Below are 20,253 nucleotides of genomic sequence, written 5' to 3'. Positions count from 1 at the left end.
TACTGGGGGCTCTGAGCAGCAGGAGCGCCCTACAGCTCTCTCGGGGCACCCAGAGCTGGTGAGCAATCGGCACGGGTTGCAGGACCCGGGAGGGGGTCCCGGTCCGGCGGAGCAGCAGGTGGGCGAGGCACCGGGGCCAAGGGCGGACGGCTCCGTGAGGTTCCCGGGCCCCCTTGAAGAGCGGACGGACGCTGCCGAGGGCCCCAAGGCCTCGAAGGCCGCGTGGCCCAGGCCCCTGGGCAGGGAAAAGGCCTCGGCGGGCGTGAGTGCGGCGCAGTGGGAGACGGCCCTGCAGCGGCTGCTGGAGCTGCAGGTCGCGGCCAGGCGCCGGCGGTGGCAGGACCGAGAGCAGCAGCGGCTCCGGGTGCGTTCCTGCACTGGGTGGGACCGTGGGCAGGTTGGGCACAGAAAGGCGGCTGCTGGCCGCTGACAGCTCTCAACCCCAGGTCCTGGACCGCCTCCGCATCGCCAGGAACCGCCTCTGCCGGGTGCATCCCCTGGGGCCCCCACCCAGCCCAGCTCAGCGCCTGCCACAGGCAAGACCCCCGGGAGAAGGTGGCGAGGGGCAGGGGTCCAGCTGGGTGCCACCTGGGTCCCGTTGACGGGCACGCGCCCTGCACTTGCGCTGACACCCACAGAGGGGCGGGGTAGGGGGAGCCTGTCTGGGTGCTGCCCCCTGCTGGCTACGTCGAGCCCTGGGCTGAGATGCAAGGGCGCTCAGCGCTCTGCACCGCCCAGGACACGGCCGGGCAGCGGCGCGCCCTGCGGGAGCTGCTGGAACAGGTGCACCGGGAGAGGACTGGACGGCTGCGGGCCCTCGGAGCCAGGTGAGGGAGGGCGGGGGAGAGGCTTACGGAATGGTGGCTGTCCCCTTTCCTTGGCATCTGGGATAATTGGCCACTCTCTCCCCAGGAACACCCAGAACTTCCAGCAGCTACTGTGCCGCCCTGGCGCTGAGGAGCCTGCGCCTGGAAAGTAGTGCTCACCCTTCCCAGCCCCTCTAACCACTGCTAAATCTTCAAAAGGGTGATTGAAGAGGTGGGGGTTAAGGGAAAACAAGAGGGCAACCTGCGGATCAGCGGTAGTTTCAAAAAGGCTCATGCCCTGGCTGCTGTGGCTCAGTGGACTGAGCGCCCGCCTGCCTGTAGACTGAAAGGCTGAGGCCCGTTTCATTCCTGGGTTGCAGGCCAGGGCCCCAGTTCGGATGTGCGAGAGGCAACCGACCCATGTTTCTCCATCCATGTATCTCTCACACATCAATGTTTCCCTGTATTCCTCCTTCCTTTCCCCTCTCTCTAAAAATAAATAAAATAAAATGTTTTTAAAAAAGGCAGAGTGCAACCTCAGGGTCTGGGAGAGCCAGAGACTCACAGACCCACAGCAGTTTCGGTCCACCAGGTGGCCTGCGGTTTATTCCCAGCCCTCACACACTGCCCGGCCCAAGGTCAGAGGGCCAGGTCGCGGGGGTCAAGGGGCGAGAAGGCCCCGTTCTTGCGGAAGAACGATTCAATGCGACACGTCTTGCAGGAGACCAGTTCTTGCTTCGCTGGTGGGCCTGGCAAAAAAACGTCAGAGGCCAGACATGGGTTCCTGGGAAAGGAGCTCGCAGAACATGGCAGCCCCGTTTGCCCAGCCCGAGGTATCTGACAATATCGTATCCACTTTGTAAGTGTGAAGACATAAAAAGCGCTTCTGAGGCGTGTGCAGGCTGTGGGCAAACAGGGAGCAGGCTGGGTGCCCAGAGCAGCAGGGCCGTCACTGCCCCAGCCTCGGGATCCTCCACGAGAGGGGTGGCAGGACACCCGGCGCTGCTGCGCAGGGACAAAGCTAGACATCCCTGGGACAACTGGAGCTTTCTTCTACCTCCTGCTTTGGCTGGAAATTGTTCCCTCTACTTCCCTTTTAGGACCCAGGGGAAGCGGCGCCAGGGTGGGGACTTTTTAGGCAAACTTTGAACTATGTACCACCAACCATCCACCAGTTCTGTGCAGGCACTGCAGCTGGAGAGAGACACATGACTGAGTAGTTCACTTGAAACTCATGGCCACCGAGAATGGAGGGACACCCGGCACCACCCGCAGTCCCGCGCCGCCCCTCGGCGTGCTCCTTCTCCCACCCCCTCTCCTTTTCGGACTACGCCACTGCTTCTGCCCGTCTCCCCGTGATGACCGTGACACAGCCTGAGGAAGCGTCCCGCGCCCCGATGGACACCAGCACCAACTCCCTGCCCTCTGTGCCCCCTGCCTGTCCTCCTGCCGGACTTCAGTGGCTAGCGCTCCCTGATGAGCTTGCCCAGTCTCGGGGCGTTGAAGACCTCCTACTTTCTGATGACCCCCAATCTGCGCCTTCAGCTCTGGCCTAGCCCCAGGGGTCACTTCCATGCACGGCTGCCTCGCTGACACAGGACCAGCGCTGACCTGTCTGCACACACCCTTCAGCCCTGCTCCTCTCCTGGTCTTCCCTGACACAGCTGCTTCCGCCAAACGCTTGGGCGTCATCAGTGCCTCCTCCCCTTTCTCTCACTCAATCCATCAGGAAGTTCCACTGAGTCTCCCCCCAGAACACACGCTGAATCCCCTCCAGCTCTGCTAATCACCCCGGCCAAGCTACCATGTCTTATCAGGGAAACTCAAAAGCAGCTGCCTACTCATCTGCCTGGAAAAGCCGTTACCTACAGAGCAGTCAAGATGGTTTTTCAGAAAGTAAATCAGTGTACTCACCTGCTTAAAGCCTTCCACTGGCTTCCCCTCACACTTAGAATACGTCCCAAACTCCTCCTCCCTGTCATTTAGCTCTCAGCCTTAGGTCCCCGGGTGTTTCCCAACAATCCCACCTGAAGCAGCGCACACACCCGGCTCCCGCCCATCCCTATCCAATCTCATCCTGGAACTCCTGCCTCTCAGGCACTTCCTTGCTCTTGTGGATGCCCCAGAATGGAGTGTCCATGTGTCTCGTGTGCCTAGTGCCCAGCACCCTGCCTGGCTCATGGCAGGTGCCTGTTTGTGAGGTAATTTCCAGGTCGGGGCTTACCCAGCTGCCAGCCATACATGAAGCTGGTGGTGATGGGGAAGCGGTAGCGCATCTCTGGCATGTCCCGTTTGCGGGCGTTGAGGTAGCGGTAGCGCCCCTGGCAGTCGTGGGAGATGCCTTCATACAGCAGGGCCCGCGTGGCAGGCAGTACCGGGTACATTTCTGACTGCAGAGGAGCCTCCAGGGCAGGGCCGGGGCCCCTGGAAGGGACCACTTTGGGGGCCGGTGGGGGTGAGAGTGGGGCTTTGGGATGCAGGGTGGGCAGTTTGAGGGGTAGGCGGGCTGCAGCCTTAGCCTTCTGCTTGGCCTTCACCATCGATCCAAACTTGCGGTGCCATTCACAGCGCAACATCTTCTCCCTCAGAAATTCCTCCTTCCAGAAGTTCTGCCGCACCGTATCCATGCTGAGCTGCCGCAGCATGGTGGTGAGAGGAGAGGCACCAGGGTGGCTACAGCGGAGGGGTGAGCACGGCAAGAAGAGTCCTTCTGACAGCAGACGCTGCCCAGGGACAGTCACCAGGCAACCGAGCCTCACCTCACACAGGGCCAGGGTTCTATTTGCCATGCCCTCGGCAGACCCTACCTGCATCGCTTCCCGAGGCAGCCTCAGGCCCAGCCCACTGGCTAAGAGCTCTGACCTCCAAACCTTTTGCAGGACCCGGACCCGGTCTAGTATCACAGGTTTCCTATGCTTTCTGCTTCCATCCCTTGGGGTCAGGTCCCCCCCCGAACCCAGCCAATACAGACTGAAGTGGGGGAGCCAGGGGTCTGGGCACAAGCCTCTTCCCATTCCTCCCTGCCAGAGCTGATGGTCTTTGATTCAGAGGACCAGTTCCTGAGTTACGGCCTCCAGGCACAGTCTTCCTTGTCCACCTCCTCTCTGCCTGGATCTCTGACAGAACCCTTTCCACCCCTGCCTGTCGAATCCCTCCCATAGCCTCATTGCACACGTGTCCTTTCTAGCACCCAGGCTCGGTCTGGAGAGAAGCAAGAACGTTATTTTAATTTAACATCAACAATGACACTGTGTAACAGTACAGGAAAGAGGTAGTGGAGAGCAAAGACAATCATGCTTCCTGTTCCCTCACCAGTCTTGATTTTAATGGCAGAGCCCCAGCAACATGGAAGCACCTCGTCTAGTCTCTCGACGGAGTGGGAAGGGGCACGGAATTGGAAATCAGGAGCTCAAAACTTAGAAAGGGGCCGATGCCAAGCGTGGGAGAGGTGGCGGGGCCATGGGTGGTCCCTTAGCGCAGGTCTTCAGCCGTGAACATGCCCCTGGCCCTGCGCAGGATGGAGTCCTTGGCAGCATCATAGGGGTGCTCCTTGGACGGGATCTCAAGAACAGCCGGGATGGAGCGCTGGTGGGCGTCAAGTGCATGCCGTACCATCTCCGCGATGTACTGGTTGATGAGGATGATGCCGATGTCGTCCCGGTTTAGAAACTGCCTGTTGGAGACATGAGAAGGGAGCCCATGGCAGCCCACCCCAAGTTAGCGGGTTGGGCTGCAGGCAGGAATGGGCTTCACCCAGAGAGCACAGAAGACAAGGGTAAAGGTTGCTACACAAAACTCTCCATCCTGCCCTGGCTGGTATGGCTCACTGGACTGAGTGCCAGCCTGCGAACCAAATCGATTCCCAGTCAGGGTACATGCCTGGGTTGCAGGCCAGGTCTCCAGTAGGGGGTGGGCGAGAGGCAACCACACATGGCCGTTTCTCTTTTTTCTTCCCTTCCCCTTTCTAAAAATAAATAAATAAAATCTTAAACTCTCTCTCTCTCTCTCTCTCTCTCCAGAATCAATTTCATACACAAGCTAAGGGCTACAGTGATCAGGGGTGGCTTCTACATCCCCTGCTTAAAAGCTCCCAAGTACACTGGTAATAGTACACTGGTAATAGTACACTGGCAGGTGCATACAAGTGTATTCCACATGCAGCCTTTGTGTAAGGAAGGGGAGGAAAATAAACATGTCCGTTCCTTTGTGTTTGCATAAAGAAAAAGCGGAAAGAAGTGGGTATTACCTCCCTCCTCCACGGAGGTAATAAGGTAGAAGAGGACAGGGATAGGAGTGAGACAATGTGTATACTTTTTAAGTATTAATGTGCAAACCACAGGAATACATTAGCTTTTCAAAGGCAAGCAAATTAAATTTTTTTAAAAGAGGGGGTTGATGAGATCACTAAAGGCCTCAAGGTCTATGGTGATGAGGACAGGGACGTGTCATTGGGGAAGTCTGGCATGAGCCAAGAACATAACATGGTAAGAGGAAAATCAGTAACAAAGGAATCACACTTTCCGCACAGAGGGAACTTGGCACTGGGATTTTCCTTTCTTGTGACCACCCACTCATTCATTCATTCATTTATCCATCAATACTATTTACTTTGTATTAGAAAACTGTACACCTGAAATTTGTTATTAACCAATGTTACCCCAGTAAATTTAATATTAATAATTTAAAACAACTATTTACTGAGCACTTACTCTGTGCCAGACACTAGGGTAGGTTAGACTTGAGCTCTGAGGTCCCTTTTGTTTGGAAACATGGCAAGTTCTTGAGGTAAAGTTTGTCCTTCTCCCATGACAACTTGGGTCACTTGACCAGACTGCTCGGACATCACCTTAGAGATCAGCCTCCCAGGGCAGGCCCTACCATATCGCTGGCAACAAGAACCAGTCTCAACTGGCAGCTCAGAGCCGGGCTGTTTAGGGTAAAACAGGCGAGAGTGCTTGGTTCCTGAGACTTGGCAGCTGGGGCCCCGGAGAAGGGGTGAGGGAAAGGGGGTTGGGGGGCTGGCATCCTCCATTCTGGCCACCAGGACACTGCCTGAATTTAGGGACATGCCTGCAGAAGGCAGGACACAGTGCTGATATTCTGCCCACTGTGCTCAGGACAGTGGAAAATTTCAAGACAAGAGCGGCACAAGATTGCCGGTGTGGTTTAGGAGAGGCAGAAAGGTTTGGGACTGGGTTCAAATTCCTACTCCATCTCTTCCAAATCATGTGACTTTGGTATGTGCCTTAACCTCTGCGAGCTTTAGTTTTCTCACGTATTAGGTGGGAATAATAACCTCGACCTTACAAGACAACTGTGAGCCTCTAAGGCAGACGGAAATACAAGAAAGCCCGAGTTCAGGGCTGCCTAGGTGTTCGCTGGGGATGTGGTTCATTTAGGGGTTCAACTCGCAGGAGAGCCGAGTGCTTACAATACCCGAAGCCTGCTCTACGGGTGAACTGGGAGAGGCCTGCAGAGGAGCTAAGACTGCCCGCACCCGGGGCCTGGGCGCTCTGGACGCCAAACCTGGGAGGGGCAGGTAGGGCTGAGGGGCGGCGCCCGCCACGAGCTGGTTCCCCTTCTTTCCTGACACACGGTCATGTGAGATGAGAGCTGGTGACCCCAACAAGGCCCCAAAAGGGAATTTGGGGCACGAAGGGCTTCGCTCTGGCAGGGCCAGTGGACCGATTTCCCAGACCCTCGCGGAGGGAACAAACACTTGGGCCAGAGTCTAGAAGCCCCAAGAGGCCGGTCCCCGCGCCGCCCCCGCCTTCACCCTGTGCTCCCACCAGGCAGCACAGGGTCCCGTTCAGGCCTCGCTGGCAACCCTACCGGAAAGTGTCTTCGATCTCATTGATGGTTGTATCCTTCTCCACCACCAGGAAATTAGGGTGCCGGTTCTTGTTAAGCTCCCCTATGCCGCCCAGTAGGAAGCCAGTCACCGTGTCCTCGTCTCCGATCACCGCAATTAGCTTCCCTCTCCCCGCCATCCCTGCAGACAGAGCTCAGCCACCCAAGCCTGAAGTACCGGAATCCCCGCCTCCACAGCGCACCGCCTTTCGGTCGCACCCCCACCCTTTAGGCATGCGCACTGCTGCCACTCCGCCTCCCGGGACATGCGCATTGATAGCAAAACTGTCTTAATCGTTCCGGCCTGCGCTATAGAGTGGCTGGAAGCCGGAGACTACGATTCCCAGGAGTCCGCGCGGCATCACGGGTTCGGGGAGACCTTTCGATTGTTCGGTTCACTGGTGTTGAGCCTACTGCTTTTAGATGCCGAAATCTCCGAAGGAGGGGACAGGTCGTGTTCTCCGAGGCAAGGTCTCGGTCTCTGCCGTGTGTGTATGACACGTAGTAACCAATTAGTATATTTTGTTTAACAAAAGGGTGAACAGGCCCTGGCCGGGTATACAGTTGGTTAGAGTGTCCTCCCCGTACAGTAAGGTTGCGTGTCACCCCTGGTCAACGCACATGCACCAACCAACCAATGAACGCATAAGTAAATGTGGAACAACAAATCGATGTTTCTCTCTCAAAATAAATTAACTAAATAAATGGGTGAGTAAGTTAATGATGTTACTGTCTAGTGAGGTAGAGTCAAGTGAACGTGCAGTTGCAAAGCAGTATGGCAATTGCTAAAATGGGAGAAGTTCGTGGAAGCACATGTCTGAGGTGTCTAAGCCGAGGTAGAAGGGGCCCTCAGAAAGGTTGCCAGCAGAGTCAAGGGAGTAGAAATGGGAACAAGAGGGTGTTCTAGGAAAAAGAAACAGCCTGTGCAAAGCCTAGTGGCCAGAGAGCATAAGTGCCTTTATTAAAAGATAAAGAATCTGGAAGTTATCCTGAAGCCATTGAAGCATTTCAAGTGAGAAAATTGTATCACCAGACTTATGTTTTCAAGATAGCATTGTGATGGTGCTGTGTGGAGGCAAGGAGGAGACCGACTGTGGTTACGAGCTGACGCTGGCCGGAACTCAGGTAGTGGTCATGGGGAATTGTGGAGAAGCAGATGGAGTGGAGATAGTTCGAGATAGAATGGACAAAACTTGTTTTTGGATTGGATGTTTTTGGGGAGTAAGAGAGACTCAGGGACTCCCAGGCTCCTGGCCTGTGCAGCTAGGTAGGTGGGAATAATAACGAAGTCTGTCCAGAAGGTATCCAGCCATGTAATGTGAAAAATAGAGACATTTCTTGAACAAGGTACAAGAAACTTTGTACATAGGAAAATGATGTTTCAGTCCCCTTCAAAGTAGGCACCTCTGGGACCTTGCACAGTTCTCCCAATTGCTGTCAGCTGCCCCATCGTATTTTCCTGAATCTCATCAATGGTCTGAAATCTCTTCCCTTCCAAAGGTGATTTTAGTTTTGGGAAAAGCTAGAAGTTGCAGGGCGCCAAACATGGGTTGTAGAGGGGTTGAGTCACCTGGGTGATTTGATGTTTCATATAAAAAACTCTACATGAGACATGATGTGTGAGCAGGCGCATTGTGATGAAGCTGCCAATCACCAGTTGCCCATAGCTTCTGAATCAGCTGAATGGTTTCCACAGAGGAATGTTCAAGCTTAATGCAAACTTTGATGCAGATTCGTTGCTCTACTCAGTCATTTTGAATGCAATGGCCACACAGTACACATGTTCACTCAACAGCGTCTACCACCCCCACTGACTAGTACAGGGAAGTCATCATTGTTCATGCATGTGCATTCCAGTCCACTCTCCTTGGCTACCAGGTTACATTGATGTTGTGCAGCTGTTCTTATTATATCAACAATGGCTAGACTTTTTCTGAACAGATCTCGTATTCCTAAGTGAACTCTGTGAGATGTACATGCTGAAGAAAGGTCCACTCTTTCTTCCTCCCTCCCCTTTTTAGAAATGTGTTTATTGATTTTAGAGAGAGAGGAGAGAACATTGATGTGAGAGAGAAACATTTATTGGTTACCTTCCATTCATACCCTGACTGGGAATGAAACCCACCACCAAGGTATGTGCTCTGACTGGGAATCGAACATCCAACATTTTGATGTATGGGATGATGATCCCACCAACTGAGCCACACTGGCCAGGCTGCCTTCTCTTTTTTTTTCCCCCGAAGATTTTTATTGTTTTAGAAAGAGAGGTAAGGGAGGGAGAAAGAGAAACATTGATGTACTAGAGAAACATCAATCAGTTGCCTCTCACACAGCCCCAACTGGGGACCTGGCCTGCAACCCCGGCGTGTGCCCTGACTGGGAACAGAACCTGCAGCCTTTCGGTTGGCAGGCTGGCGCTCAATCCACTCAGCCACACCAGCCAGGACATCCTCCTCCCTTTTAACAAACAGGCACCCTGGAGTCTGACATGGTGCGTGGCACAGCCTTTGGAGTTTAGAACACTTAACATCCAGGTGGTCTGGTCCACTGGTTATTTGTATGATGGGCTTGAGATTTGGGTGCACTGTTACCTAGAGGTATGATTTTGGACCCACTCCCACCGTTCTCAGGGCCTCTTTCCTTCAGGTAACAGTATGCCCACCTCATAGGCTGTGAGGATTAAGTGAGATGGAGCCCATAATAAGTGCTCAGCACCCAGGGCCATACTGTCGTTGGGATGGGGGGAGCATCTGGGCTGGATATCCATAAATGCATCGATGGATCTCCAAGTGGAGGGCAGCAGACCGTGCAGGAAAACTCTTGTATCTGGGGGTGAGGCAGAGGGAGGGTGAGAAAAAGTGGGAAGTGGTGTGGGGGGAAGCTCCTGGCTCAGTGTTTGGCGCAGACCTGGCCTTTAATGGCTGTGAGCGGTTGGGTACTTGAGAACAGATCCTGCCTCAGTGGGTCTGTCGGATGAAGTAGGGAGCTGCGCCCATCGCGTTCATCGCACACTCCTTCACTCAGCTGGCGTTTATCAAATGTGGCCGTGAAGGTGCTGAGGACACGAGATTGATAACATACGATTTCTGTCCACAAGGAGCTCTCTCAGGCCTGTGCGCAGAGTGAAAAATATCCCAGGGATGGGGGCAGACACATGGGAAGAGGAGTCTTGAGCAAATCCTTGAGCAGGATTCAGAGCAAATGAGGGAGGGGGAAGGGGAAGAAGAAACTTGAAGAGCAAGGAGACAGGTAGGCTAGTGAGTGAAGAGGTGAGGCGTGGGCCTTGGAGGTGACCCACCACCCCGTGCTGAAATGGCCAGGGGCGGGTCTAGGAGCTGGGGACTCAAAGGAGTGAAATGCTTCTTTGCCCTGCTCTGGCTACCCAGTTGCTCCTTTCTTTACTCATTCACCACACCTGTCTGTGTCAGACCTGCCTGGGCCAGGGAGCTCAGTCTAGTGGGGAAGGCCAACCCACGGATGCATGGTCACAGACCAGGGCAGTGAATGCAGCCAGAGACATGTCCAAGGGGGTATGGGGGGGTGCTGGTCCGGAAGGGGTCGGGGAAGCTTCCTGTTGGATAGGAAGATGAGGAGGCAAGGGGGTTGCGTGGCAGAGGCCCTAACTGCAGCGCGGGTGTCTAGGAAGCTAGGGGCTGTGAAGAGGAGTTGCAGCTGGAGGGCGCAGTGGGGAATGAGCTCACTGCCCGGCTCAGGGGTCTTCCGAAATGACGCGTGGGGAGGCTGGACATGAACCTGGAGGCCGTGGAGGCCTCGTTAGGAAGAATACACATTAGCCTGCAGCAGGAAGGAGTCACCAAAGGGCCCTCAATTGGAGAGGGGCCTAACGCCTTTAATGTGACCCGCAGTGGCTGCAGCGTGGCGGGTGGATTGGAGGGAACTGGCCAGGGAGCCAGGGAGGCTACTTAAGAGGCTGGCTCAGGAGGGAGGCCCTGATTTGACGAGGGATCCGGCTGGAGTAAAGGTTCCTGCGCTTGCATGTGGTCTGGCTGCCTGCCGGGTCGGGAGCATCCCTGTCTGCGTCAGTGCTGTGTGTTAAGTTTCTAATTTGGAGAACATTTTGAGATCAGGCTGAATAGAAACTGGCCTCCCACTGGTCCTAGAACATAGTGTCCATCTCCCTTTTCCACCCGCCAGCTCTCCAGGAATCTGAGGACCAATCCCACATCCCTATCTTGTCCCCGCCCCCTACGCCCTGGCCAATCCCTGTTTTTTTTTTTTTTCCTGCAAACAGTCCGCCAACATCCCAGACTTCACCCAATAGATGGCCCAGAAAGAAGCGTGACCCCCTGCCCCAGGCCTCCAGGGGACAGCCAGCCAGTCTCTGCCTCCCCAGGGCCTCACTTGGTGTCAGTGGGTCAGGAGAGGGCCCGCGGCGGAGAGCACTCATGCAAGGAACAACCGAGCCTCTGCGACAGGCCGCACTTTATTTGGAGTTTTCCACCAAAGTGGCTCCCAGCTGAGCCACATGACATGTGCAAAAGTTCCCCCAGAAAGCTGGGCCTCGCAGTGTGTAAAAAAGGCCCCCATGGGGCAGAGCTGTGCAACCATAAAAAAAGAGAGAGAGAGAGAAATCTGTCCCCCAGGAAGCCTGGCTGGGATAGAAATCGCCCGGAGCCAGGCCATGTGCCAACGCTGCTGCTGGTTCTGGGTCCTTTTTCTCCAACGATTGTGCTTCTTTCCCGAGTCCTTAACGCTCCGGCGTTGTAGCCACCAGAGGGGCCAGATGCAGTCCGTGGTGCAAGGAGGCCCGGCCAGCAGTGAGGTCCAGGGCGCCCTCTCTCACACACAAAGACACCCCCAGTATGTGCTCCCCCGCTGGCCTCAGCCCACCGAAACACTCAGGGCTTCCCTGACCCCCCTGAACCCCAGTCCGCCCTTACATCACATTTGGAGGGAGGGACACTGCCCTGAGGCAGACAAGGCCTCCAACCCCTGGGGGCTCGGTGGGCTGAAGAGGCGGTGCCATTCATCTCACACCTCAAGGCAGGTGTTTGTGGTGTCTGATTGTGCATGTGTGCATCTGGGTGTGACCCATTTGTGTGTGTTTACATGAGTGTGTGTTTGGCCAAAGGTGGGGGCTGAGGCTGGGGGAGGCACTTCTGGGATTCAGGGCACGTTGACTTTGAAGGGGCTTCCGGGGACACTTTCGTCGCCCCACTTGACGATGAGAATGTAGTCCCCTTTCTCCTTGACGGTGTAGGTGACGTTGTATACCCGGTTGCCCATGTGCTTCACGTATACCTCCTCACAGGGGGTCTTGGGCCCATGCACACCCACCATCATCATGTTGGTGCCTGGAGAGGGAAGCAGGGAGGGTGGGCTCACATCAGGGACCCTTGCCCACAGCATCCCTCGCGCCCCCCGTTCCTGCGCCCCCGCCCACCCCAGGAGACTGCCCGTCTCCCGCTCAGCATGCCTGCTTTGCTGCAGTCCACGGTGAAGGAGTTCTTCTGGCCCACGAAGGCCTGGGACAGCCCAGGGCCCCGCGTCACCACCTTGCTGGCATCGGAGGAGAACTTGGGGATGGAGCTGTAGCTGGAGCCCCGGCTGGAGGACGACTTGGTCACCGTTTCCACCAGCACCGTGGATGTTTCATGAAGGCTGTGGCCTCCAGACAGCCGGGGACCTGGGGGGCAGAGTGGGATAGCGTGAGCGGGTCAGGGGCCTGCTCCTCTCCAGGCAGCGGGCCCTTGGCTGGCGCTGACAGCCGTGGGACTCAGGGTCGTGGGCCACGTCCCCGTCCTCAGCTGGGGCACCCTGGCAGCCAACAGCCCATTGCCGATGAGCCTGGCCTACAGCCGCCATGGCAAGTGTAGCCCGAGGTCTGGGCCTCTGGTGGCTCTGTGCCTCGCCCTTCTGGGCTTTGCCTAGGGACTCAAGACACAGAGTAAGAAGGAACACGTAGCTTCCAAAAGGAAAGCTCGCTAAATATTTACTGAGTTCTATGTGGACGCCAGAAGGACAGAAAGTTACGCTAGCATGGGGAGCCGCCCCAGGGAAAAGTTTAAACAAGATACGGACAACCACAAAGGGAAGGATTTGATTTTTAAGATTGATTCTCAGGTAGACTATGGAGAATGGTGTGCTATAGAGTCAGGTCCATCTTATTCCCGGTAACTTGACTGTGATGTCTGGGGCCAACTGTGACCCTGATGTGAATGGCCGCTGGAGGGACCTCCCCCACCCAAGGCACTCACCTGTGACTTTGGCCTTGAAGGGGCTGCCCACGATGTGCTGGGGACCACCGTACTTGATGGCAATGAGGTAGTTGCCAGGGGCCATGGGAGTGTAAGTGACCACGTGGCCCTCAGGACACTCCCGACAGTCCAGCTGCACCTTGGAGGGGCCGTCAATGGTGACCGACAAAGCCCCCGAGCCCGCATTCAGGGTGTTGACGATGAACTCTGATGAAACACCTGGGGCCAGAGGTAGCAAGGTTGTCGGCAGGAAGGGCTGGAGGCCCGGAGCGGGGATGGGCTCGCCCCCAGGCTCCCCAGAGCAGGCCTGTGCGAGGACTCAGGGCTCGTCCGCATGGCCCCCACCTCTGGGGCAGGACAGTGCGGGACTGGAGGCTGAGCACCCTGCTATTCACCCATCCTTCCCAGCCCCAGGCACTCACCTGTAGTCCCTCCCTCGAGCCCAGGACCATAGGCTGACACCAAGCCTGGGTCCCCTGCCTGGCTCTGCTCTCCAACACGGATCTTGAAGGGACTGCCAGGGATGTGTGCGCCATTGAACTTGACATCAATGGAGTGAACGCCATTCTCGTGGGGGATGAAGCGGATGGTGTGTTTGTCTGTGGGGCAGAGGGGTGGTGGGTGAGCCTTTGTCCTTCCCTTCTCCTTCCCAGAAGGCCCCAGCCTGGCAGGAGCGGCAAGGGCAGGGCTGGCTCACCGCTGTCCAGCTCCGAGACGTAGCACTCCTCCACCGCCCCCGAGGGCGTGTGCACCCTGGCATCAATCACGCCCCGCGCACCGTTCAGCTGCACCGCAAAGGACGCCGGCTGGTTCACCTTGAGCCCTGTCTCCTGCAGATGAACCCAGAAGATGCTCAGGCTCCTGGGAGGCTCTGGAGTGCCCTGCTCTCAGCCTGACACCGCTCTCACTGTACACCAGCCTGGAGGCTCCCCTCTCCCACCCCAGCGTGGCCCCTGCTGCTGGCCCAGCTCAAGGAGGCTCTCAACAAGCCTGACTGAGGTGGGAGGTGGGGGCCGGGTCTATGGCCTCAGCATCCACCTGCTGGAAGCTGGGGCCATCTGGCTGTGCTGGGCACAGTGGAGGATGAGAGATGATGTCTCCTGTCCTTGCTGAGGGGGTAAGACCGAGACACTGTAAAGTGGGCCTAATGGCAGGGAAGCCAGTGTCGTGTGGACAGCGAACAACAGGCAGCTCAGATGAGGAGACGGAGTGTAGCCTGGGCTGGCCTGGTGGCCCTCCCGGAGGAGGTGGGCCAACGTGGAAGTGAAGATGCGCCTGGGGGTTCAGCTCCAGAGGGGGCAAGGAGGAGAGGCACAGGGCTCTGAGGCTGCTAAGACTATGCTTAGGGGCAGGCAGCTGGAAGCAGGCATGGAGCCTCCTTACTGTACAGACGCTGGAAGAGACGGAATGTCTGTCTGGCCCATCCAAGGCCGGTGCTAAGCCCCTGGCCACATGCGCCTGCCCTCCGTGACTCCTGCCCATCTCTCGGGGTGGTAGAGGGGCCCCGCCCCCAGACACACACCTGAAGGCTGGTGACGGTAAGGCGTCGAGCGTCATCCGACAGGGAGGCCACGGGCACCACAAAGGGGCTGTCTGGGATGTGCTCATCATTGAACTTGATGGAGACCTCATAGTCACCTGAGGAAGGGACGCCAGTCAGCACAGGCCCCAGGGTGGGCACAGGAGAGGAAACACCCCCACCCCAGTCTCATCCCAGGACAGGCTCTTTAGGTCAGGGCTCGGCTCTGGAAACAGACTCACATTCCCAGAGGTGTGGGGTGGGGGAGTAGATGCAGCAGAGAGCGGGGCGCAGGGGAAGAGTCTGTTCTGTAGCCCCAACCACCTTCTGCCCGGTTAGTGAGCAGAAACCCAGCCTGAGAGGTCAGGCAGGCCCAGCCCCAACCCCATCGTGGACACCCACCTGGTTCCTGGACAACATAGGAGACCCCGCAGGAGCCATCTTTGCGGTCCTCAAATGCAATCTCTGCCTTGCTGGGACCTTCCACGGCAATAGACAGGCCCCCGGCGCCTGCTTCTCGGGTCCAGATGCTGAACTCAGCTGGAGACAGGGGAGCAGGGCAGGGGTGGCTCTTTAGCACCATCGCCCACGCTGCCGGCTGCCCTGTGCCCCTCTCCCCTCCTGGCCCCCTGCCTCTTACCTGGCACGCCAGCCACACCTCGCTCCAGCCCGGTGCCTCCAGCTCGCACCTTATGGGCGCCGCCTTCACCCAGCGGCCCCACGGTGAACTGAAAGGGGCTGCCGGGCACGTGCTGGCCGCGGTACTTGACAGTGACCGTGTGCGGCCCCATCTCCTGGGGCACAAAGCGCACACTGTACGCGCTGTCCTCCCCCTCGACAATCTCTGCAGCTTCCGTCTTCCCAGACGGGCTGGTCACCTGTGCAGTCATGTCCTGAGAGCTGGCCTCGCCTGCAGCAGATGGGGGTTGTCAGAGTGACGCTGAGGCTGCCCCTGGCCCTGGCCCACCCTCCCTCCTCAGGAAAACCCCCTCCTTCACCGAGGCCAGCCCTGGCTGGCTGGCTGGCTGCACCCCGTCTTGTCCCGAAGGACAAAAGGCCTAGCCTCCCTGTGAGGTCCCCGGCCCAGACTTGCTCACCCTCCTGCTGCCTGGTGATGCTGCCAAAGGAGCCCAGGCGCTCCCGGCCCAGGAAGTCCCCGAAGACGGCAGGGAAGGGGTCTCCGCCAACCTGGGTGGATTCCTCCACCCGCACCTCACGCTTAGTTTCCCCACCCCGCGTCTTGCTGATCTCTGTGCGTTCTGTGCGGGTATACGTGTGGCTGCTGCGTGTGAAGGTGCGTGTCAGGCGCTCCTGGGCAGACACCATCTGGAACCAGTTCCCTGTGGGACACACGGTGTGAGTGGGAGGTGGGGGATGGGGGCAGTGAGGAGTAAGCAAGCAGGACAGAGAGCCCATGGGGCAGGCTCTAGGCCTGGAGGCCCGCCCCGCCGCCCCGCCCCGCCCTGCCCTGCCAGGGCTCTTCCTGGCTCACCCCTCACCTGGGATCTTGAGGTTGAGGTCACAGGTGCTGCCGATGGTGGCGATGGAAGGCGCCTGCCTGCGCCGGGTGATGCTTTCCTTCATGCGGCCCTCACCGGTGACCTTCACTGTGAAGGGGCTTCCTGCAGAGGGAGATATGGCGGGTCAGACCACCTGCCTCCGGCCTCCCGGCCTCTCACCGCCCACCTGCAACCGAGAGCCTTACCGGGCACATGCTTGTCTGCAAACTTGATGTTGATGATGTAGGTGCCGGGTTCGGTGGGGCAGTAGGTGACTTTGCATGTGCCATCCTCCATGTCTTCACAGTTGATGTCTACCTTGCTAGGGCCTTCAATACTCAGCCCCAAGCCCCCATAACCTGGTGGGAAACGAGACATGTCTCCCTCGGTCCCTACCACTCACTGCCCCTCTACTCTCTCCTCCCCAAACTGCAGGCTCTTCCTGGAATGGGCACCCAAGCTGTGTAGTAACCACTAAGGAAAGGTGGCTCAGTGGGAGGAGGGGAGAGCCAGGCACTGACCCAGAGGGCCAGGGATTGGCAGTCTGGAAAATTCCCGAAGGTAAGGCCGCTTGGGCTCCAGTAAGCAAGGAGGAGACAAACTCATGACAGCTGAGCTTTCTCTTAAACGTGACAGAGCTGACAAGAGGAAGGTCCCAGAACAGACACTGGCCGGGAAGTTCAGGGAGGAGGGTGGGGCCAGGGGGGCCCCCCAGTGGAGGTACCAGCTGAAGTAAGGGGTCTCTGGGGGCAAGACGCACCTGCATTACGAGTGTCCACGATGAACTCTGCCACCTGGAAGGTCTGTCCCTCGGAGAGGCCCTTGCCCCAGACCCGCACCTTGCTAGCGTCCCCGATCTCAGATGGTCCCACCAAGATCTTGAAGGGGCTGTTGGTGACGTGCTTGCCACTCTTGCGCACGCTCACCACGTGTTCCCCAACCTCCTTGGGGGTGAAGGAGATGCCTGTGGGAAGGCGGGGGTCAGACATGTAGCCTTTGGTCTGGCATAGTGACCCTTCCTGACCCCTCGGGGCTTCCCCCCCTTCCCAAGGCTGCCCACCCACCGATGTGCCGGTTGGGCAGGCGCTTCAGCAGGCAGGGCTCCTCGTTGCCTGAGGGGGCGCGGATGCTGGCGGTCAGCTGGCTCAGGTCGCTCTCGGTGATCTTCAGTGACACATCCGTGGAGGTGCCCACGTTGAGCTGTGATGTCCTCATAGAATCATCGCCTGGTGGTGGAGTAGGGGCGTCAGGCAGCTGGGACTCCAGGTGGGCCCTGCCCGCGTGGGGCTCAGGAGACCTGGCAGGTCCCACTGGCTCACCAGATGGGATTCCTCACACACAGGGAGACGCCCAAGGCCCGGAAGAGCTCAGTCTCCATTCACACATTAAAGCGTCAGTCCTGAATGGGTTAAATCCCTAACTTGTGTATTTTTATCCTGAGCCTCATGGTTTCGTGGGAACAAAACACTACATGGACGAGACAACACAGAGAATTGCTTAGCCTCTCTGACTCTACTTGGTTTCCTCATCTATCAAAAGGGATTATCAATACCCTAACCTCACAAGAATTCTAAGACTAATTGAGATGATGTGTGTCAGAGCATGGGGGAGGTTGACTGTTTCTCAGCTGCTGTAGAGAATAGAGTTCTTTACATTTGTCCAAAAATGACCTTTTCCACCTCGAAGGGCCCTACCCTAAGGGCCCAGTGACTTGAACATGCACAAGTTGTGTGGCAGGCGTGTGGCAGGTGTCATAGGCTGTATGTGCCCACAGGTCCCCCACCTGTGATCTTGGCCGTGAAGGGACTCCCTGGGATGTGCTTGTCGTCAAAGCGCACAATGATGCTGTAGTCCCCCGGTGCTGTGGGGAGGTAGGACACAGTGCAGGTGCCATCCTTGTTGTCCTTGCAGGTGATCTCTGCCTTGGATGGGCCCTCCACGGCCAGGGACAGACCCCCTGTAGGAGGAGGTGGGGCTGAGATCAGAGGTCCTGCCCTCACCCCTGCAGCCGGCTGGCCCCCCACCCCAGCCCCCTGCCCGCAGCTTCCCTCACCTTCCCCAGCATCCTTGGTGACGATGGTGAAGGTGGCCGGCTTGTTGACCATGCCATGGCTCAGGCCCGGCCCGTAGGCACTGACGTGGCGGCTATTGATGGCATCCACGTAGAACTGCAGAGGGCTCCCTGGGGTGGACAGAGGAGGGGGCTGTGTTAGTAGGGAGGACAGGGGCTGCCTGAGCCCACCTCAGCCTCCAGAACCAACCCATGGCCTCCCTGCTGAGCCCCACATCTCTACCTATAGGGGCCTGATTGCCTCCCACCAGGCCATCAGCCTCCCCAGGGCCTCCCAGGGTATCTGCACGCAGTAGGAGCTCAAAAAATGTTTGTTGAAAGAAGGCAAGGAAGAATGAGGTTGCTATGGGTTGCTCTCAGCCTGGCTCAACCCGGCCCCTGACTCACCGGGGATGTGGTTGCCGTCATACTTGATCCCCATCTGGTGCAGGCCTTTCTCCGTGGGCGCGTATCTCACCGTGATGGTGCCGTCCTTGTTGTCGGTGATGTTGGGCCGGGCAGTCTTCCCAGAGGGCATCCGCACCTCCCCTGCCACGCAGACGCAGTTACGTGGGGGACCTTGGTTTCTCCTACCACACCCCTCTGCTGTATCCCCCACCCCCGGCTCCTGCGTGATTCCGCTTCCCCCTAGACGTTAGGCACCAGCCTGGAGCAGCAGGATGAACCCTGAACTGGGAGACGGAAGGCTTCGGTCTGAGTTTCAGCTCTACCCAACTTGCTACATGATCTTGAGGAGTTCCCTTCCGCTCTCTGGGCCCCAGTTTTCATTGTGAAGACAAGGGACGAAGCTGTCCACCCCCTGAGCCCTCACGCCTCGGGGTCTGAGGGCAGTACCTGTGAGCTCCCCCTTCTGCACGGTGAAGGGGATGACCAGGTTGAAGGGCCTCAGCATGGACTCCATTGGCTCCACGGGCACCACGGGCTCCTCTGTGGCCTGTGGCAGGTGAGAAGGGACAGTCATCGGCTGCGGAAGGCCTGGGGAGCTTGGCCTGAGCCGTGACTGATGTCAGAGAAAGTGAGGCAGGAACGAAATGGTTAATGGTGAAACCAGAGGCAAAAGAGGTGTGTGAGCTGCAAGGGAAGAGGCGGCGTGCCCAGCTCGGGGAGCCCTCTGCCCAGCCTGACCCCCGCCTGCTCCTCCAGATGTCCCCAAACCGTGCCCAGCCCTGGCTACTGAGGAATAGAAGAAAGAAATGAAGGCAGAGGAGGAGGAGGAGGAGGAGGAGGAGGGCGAGGGCTTGCCCAGTGGGAGGCAGCAGTACCCAGCGTGTGGGGTAGGCGCTGGGCCGGTGCAGCTGCGGCACGTCGGAGGGCTCCTCCACATGGGGCATGGGGTCACACGCCTGGGAGGCAAGGCACAGAGAGCTCAGGATGTGGCAAGCCAACCCACCAGCTCGAGTGACTGGGCGCTGACTCAGAGACTGACCCTGGGACCTGAAATCCTGGGTTGGCCATGGATCAGGATGGATATCTATCTAGGGTGCTTTAACCTCTGGAGGGCTCTATCATCTTGTAGGGCCACCTTGGGGAGATGTGTGGGGACAGTAGTAGGCCCAAGGATCAGAGAAGAACACGGTAAGTTCCTCCAAAGAGAGCTGACCGATGCCAGGGGGCCCAAGGCCGGGCTGTGGTCACCTCCCAGGTTGGGAGGCTGCAGGGAAACCAAAGGCTGGGCTCTGGAGCACTCTGGGCCCAGAATCCTTCAGACGTGGGGACAGGTCCTGGGATACCTTGCTGTGGCTGAGAGGGCCCGACCCGCCTCCCCAGCCCCCGCGTGGCACTCACCAGCACATGGAAGGGGCTGTTGGGGATGTGCTCGCCTCCAAAGCGGATGGTGATGACGTACTTGCCCGGCTCGGGCGCCGTGTAGTAGATATCGAAAGTACCATCGTGGTTCTCAACCACGTCCACGTCGAGCTCCGCCCCGTCCGGCGTGGACACCGTGCATGTCACCTTCCCCTTGCCTGCTGCCTTGGCATCCACCGTGATCACCGTCTCCTCCCCAATCTGAATGCGGGGGCCCAGGCAGGCACCTGCCACACAGAAGACCCTGTCAGGGGCCTGAGGGGATCGTGCCCAGCCCCACTCCGTTCCCAGCTGCCCCACCACCTCGGCCCACAGCAGGAAAAGAAGAGACGGGGCACTCACCCAGGCCATGGCCTCCAATGGACACTGGAAAGAGAGAAGAGCATGAGGCTGTAAAGCACCCGGGTGGGCTGGGGTGGGGGCGAGGATGTGGGAGGGGTGGGCTCTTACACCAACAGTCCTCAGGGGACGGGGCCAGGGACTT

General features: G+C 58.0%; 3 protein-coding genes across 3 annotated transcripts in view; all 3 read right to left on the bottom strand.

The window, feature by feature from the left end:
- Window positions 1–20,253, bottom strand: part of FLNC (filamin C) — a 111,441-nt gene that overhangs the window by 72,731 nt on the left and 18,457 nt on the right. The window contains exons 29-47 of the mRNA XM_054563822.1: window positions 20,112–20,135; window positions 19,749–19,996; window positions 18,798–18,897; window positions 18,351–18,491; window positions 17,946–18,074; window positions 17,676–17,849; window positions 16,957–17,118; window positions 16,653–16,856; window positions 16,099–16,251; window positions 15,893–16,015; window positions 15,491–15,733; window positions 15,034–15,303; window positions 14,796–14,933; window positions 14,397–14,512; window positions 13,572–13,704; window positions 13,297–13,473; window positions 12,875–13,093; window positions 12,094–12,303; window positions 11,091–11,971 (exon numbers count right to left, since the gene is read on the bottom strand). Coding sequence (XP_054419797.1) covers window positions 11,784–11,971; window positions 12,094–12,303; window positions 12,875–13,093; window positions 13,297–13,473; window positions 13,572–13,704; window positions 14,397–14,512; window positions 14,796–14,933; window positions 15,034–15,303; window positions 15,491–15,733; window positions 15,893–16,015; window positions 16,099–16,251; window positions 16,653–16,856; window positions 16,957–17,118; window positions 17,676–17,849; window positions 17,946–18,074; window positions 18,351–18,491; window positions 18,798–18,897; window positions 19,749–19,996; window positions 20,112–20,135 — 3,152 coding nt within the window. The 3' untranslated portion in view covers window positions 11,091–11,783. The remainder of the gene's footprint in view (window positions 1–11,090; window positions 11,972–12,093; window positions 12,304–12,874; window positions 13,094–13,296; window positions 13,474–13,571; window positions 13,705–14,396; window positions 14,513–14,795; window positions 14,934–15,033; window positions 15,304–15,490; window positions 15,734–15,892; window positions 16,016–16,098; window positions 16,252–16,652; window positions 16,857–16,956; window positions 17,119–17,675; window positions 17,850–17,945; window positions 18,075–18,350; window positions 18,492–18,797; window positions 18,898–19,748; window positions 19,997–20,111; window positions 20,136–20,253) is intronic.
- On the bottom strand, window positions 1,446–3,451 carry SPMIP1 (sperm microtubule inner protein 1). The gene is made up of 2 exons (XM_054563825.1): window positions 3,031–3,451; window positions 1,446–1,555 (listed from the first exon to the last, which is right to left on the bottom strand). The coding sequence occupies exons 1-2, from the start codon at window positions 3,449–3,451 to the stop codon at window positions 1,446–1,448; spliced, it is 531 nt and encodes a 176-aa protein (XP_054419800.1).
- ATP6V1F (ATPase H+ transporting V1 subunit F) lies at window positions 3,998–6,872 on the bottom strand. The gene is made up of 2 exons (XM_054563826.1): window positions 6,639–6,872; window positions 3,998–4,479 (listed from the first exon to the last, which is right to left on the bottom strand). Exons 1-2 carry the CDS (start codon window positions 6,794–6,796, stop codon window positions 4,278–4,280), a joined length of 360 nt encoding a protein of 119 aa, XP_054419801.1. The 5' UTR covers window positions 6,797–6,872; the 3' UTR covers window positions 3,998–4,277.

The sequence above is a fragment of the Pteronotus mesoamericanus genome, unplaced genomic scaffold (genome assembly GCF_021234165.1).
Source record: "Pteronotus mesoamericanus isolate MK-2021 breed Mesoamerican mustached bat unplaced genomic scaffold, CSHL_Meso_final scaffold_85, whole genome shotgun sequence".
Classification (NCBI taxonomy): domain Eukaryota; kingdom Metazoa; phylum Chordata; class Mammalia; order Chiroptera; family Mormoopidae; genus Pteronotus; species Pteronotus mesoamericanus.
This window is presented reverse-complemented; position numbering and strand designations above follow the sequence as displayed.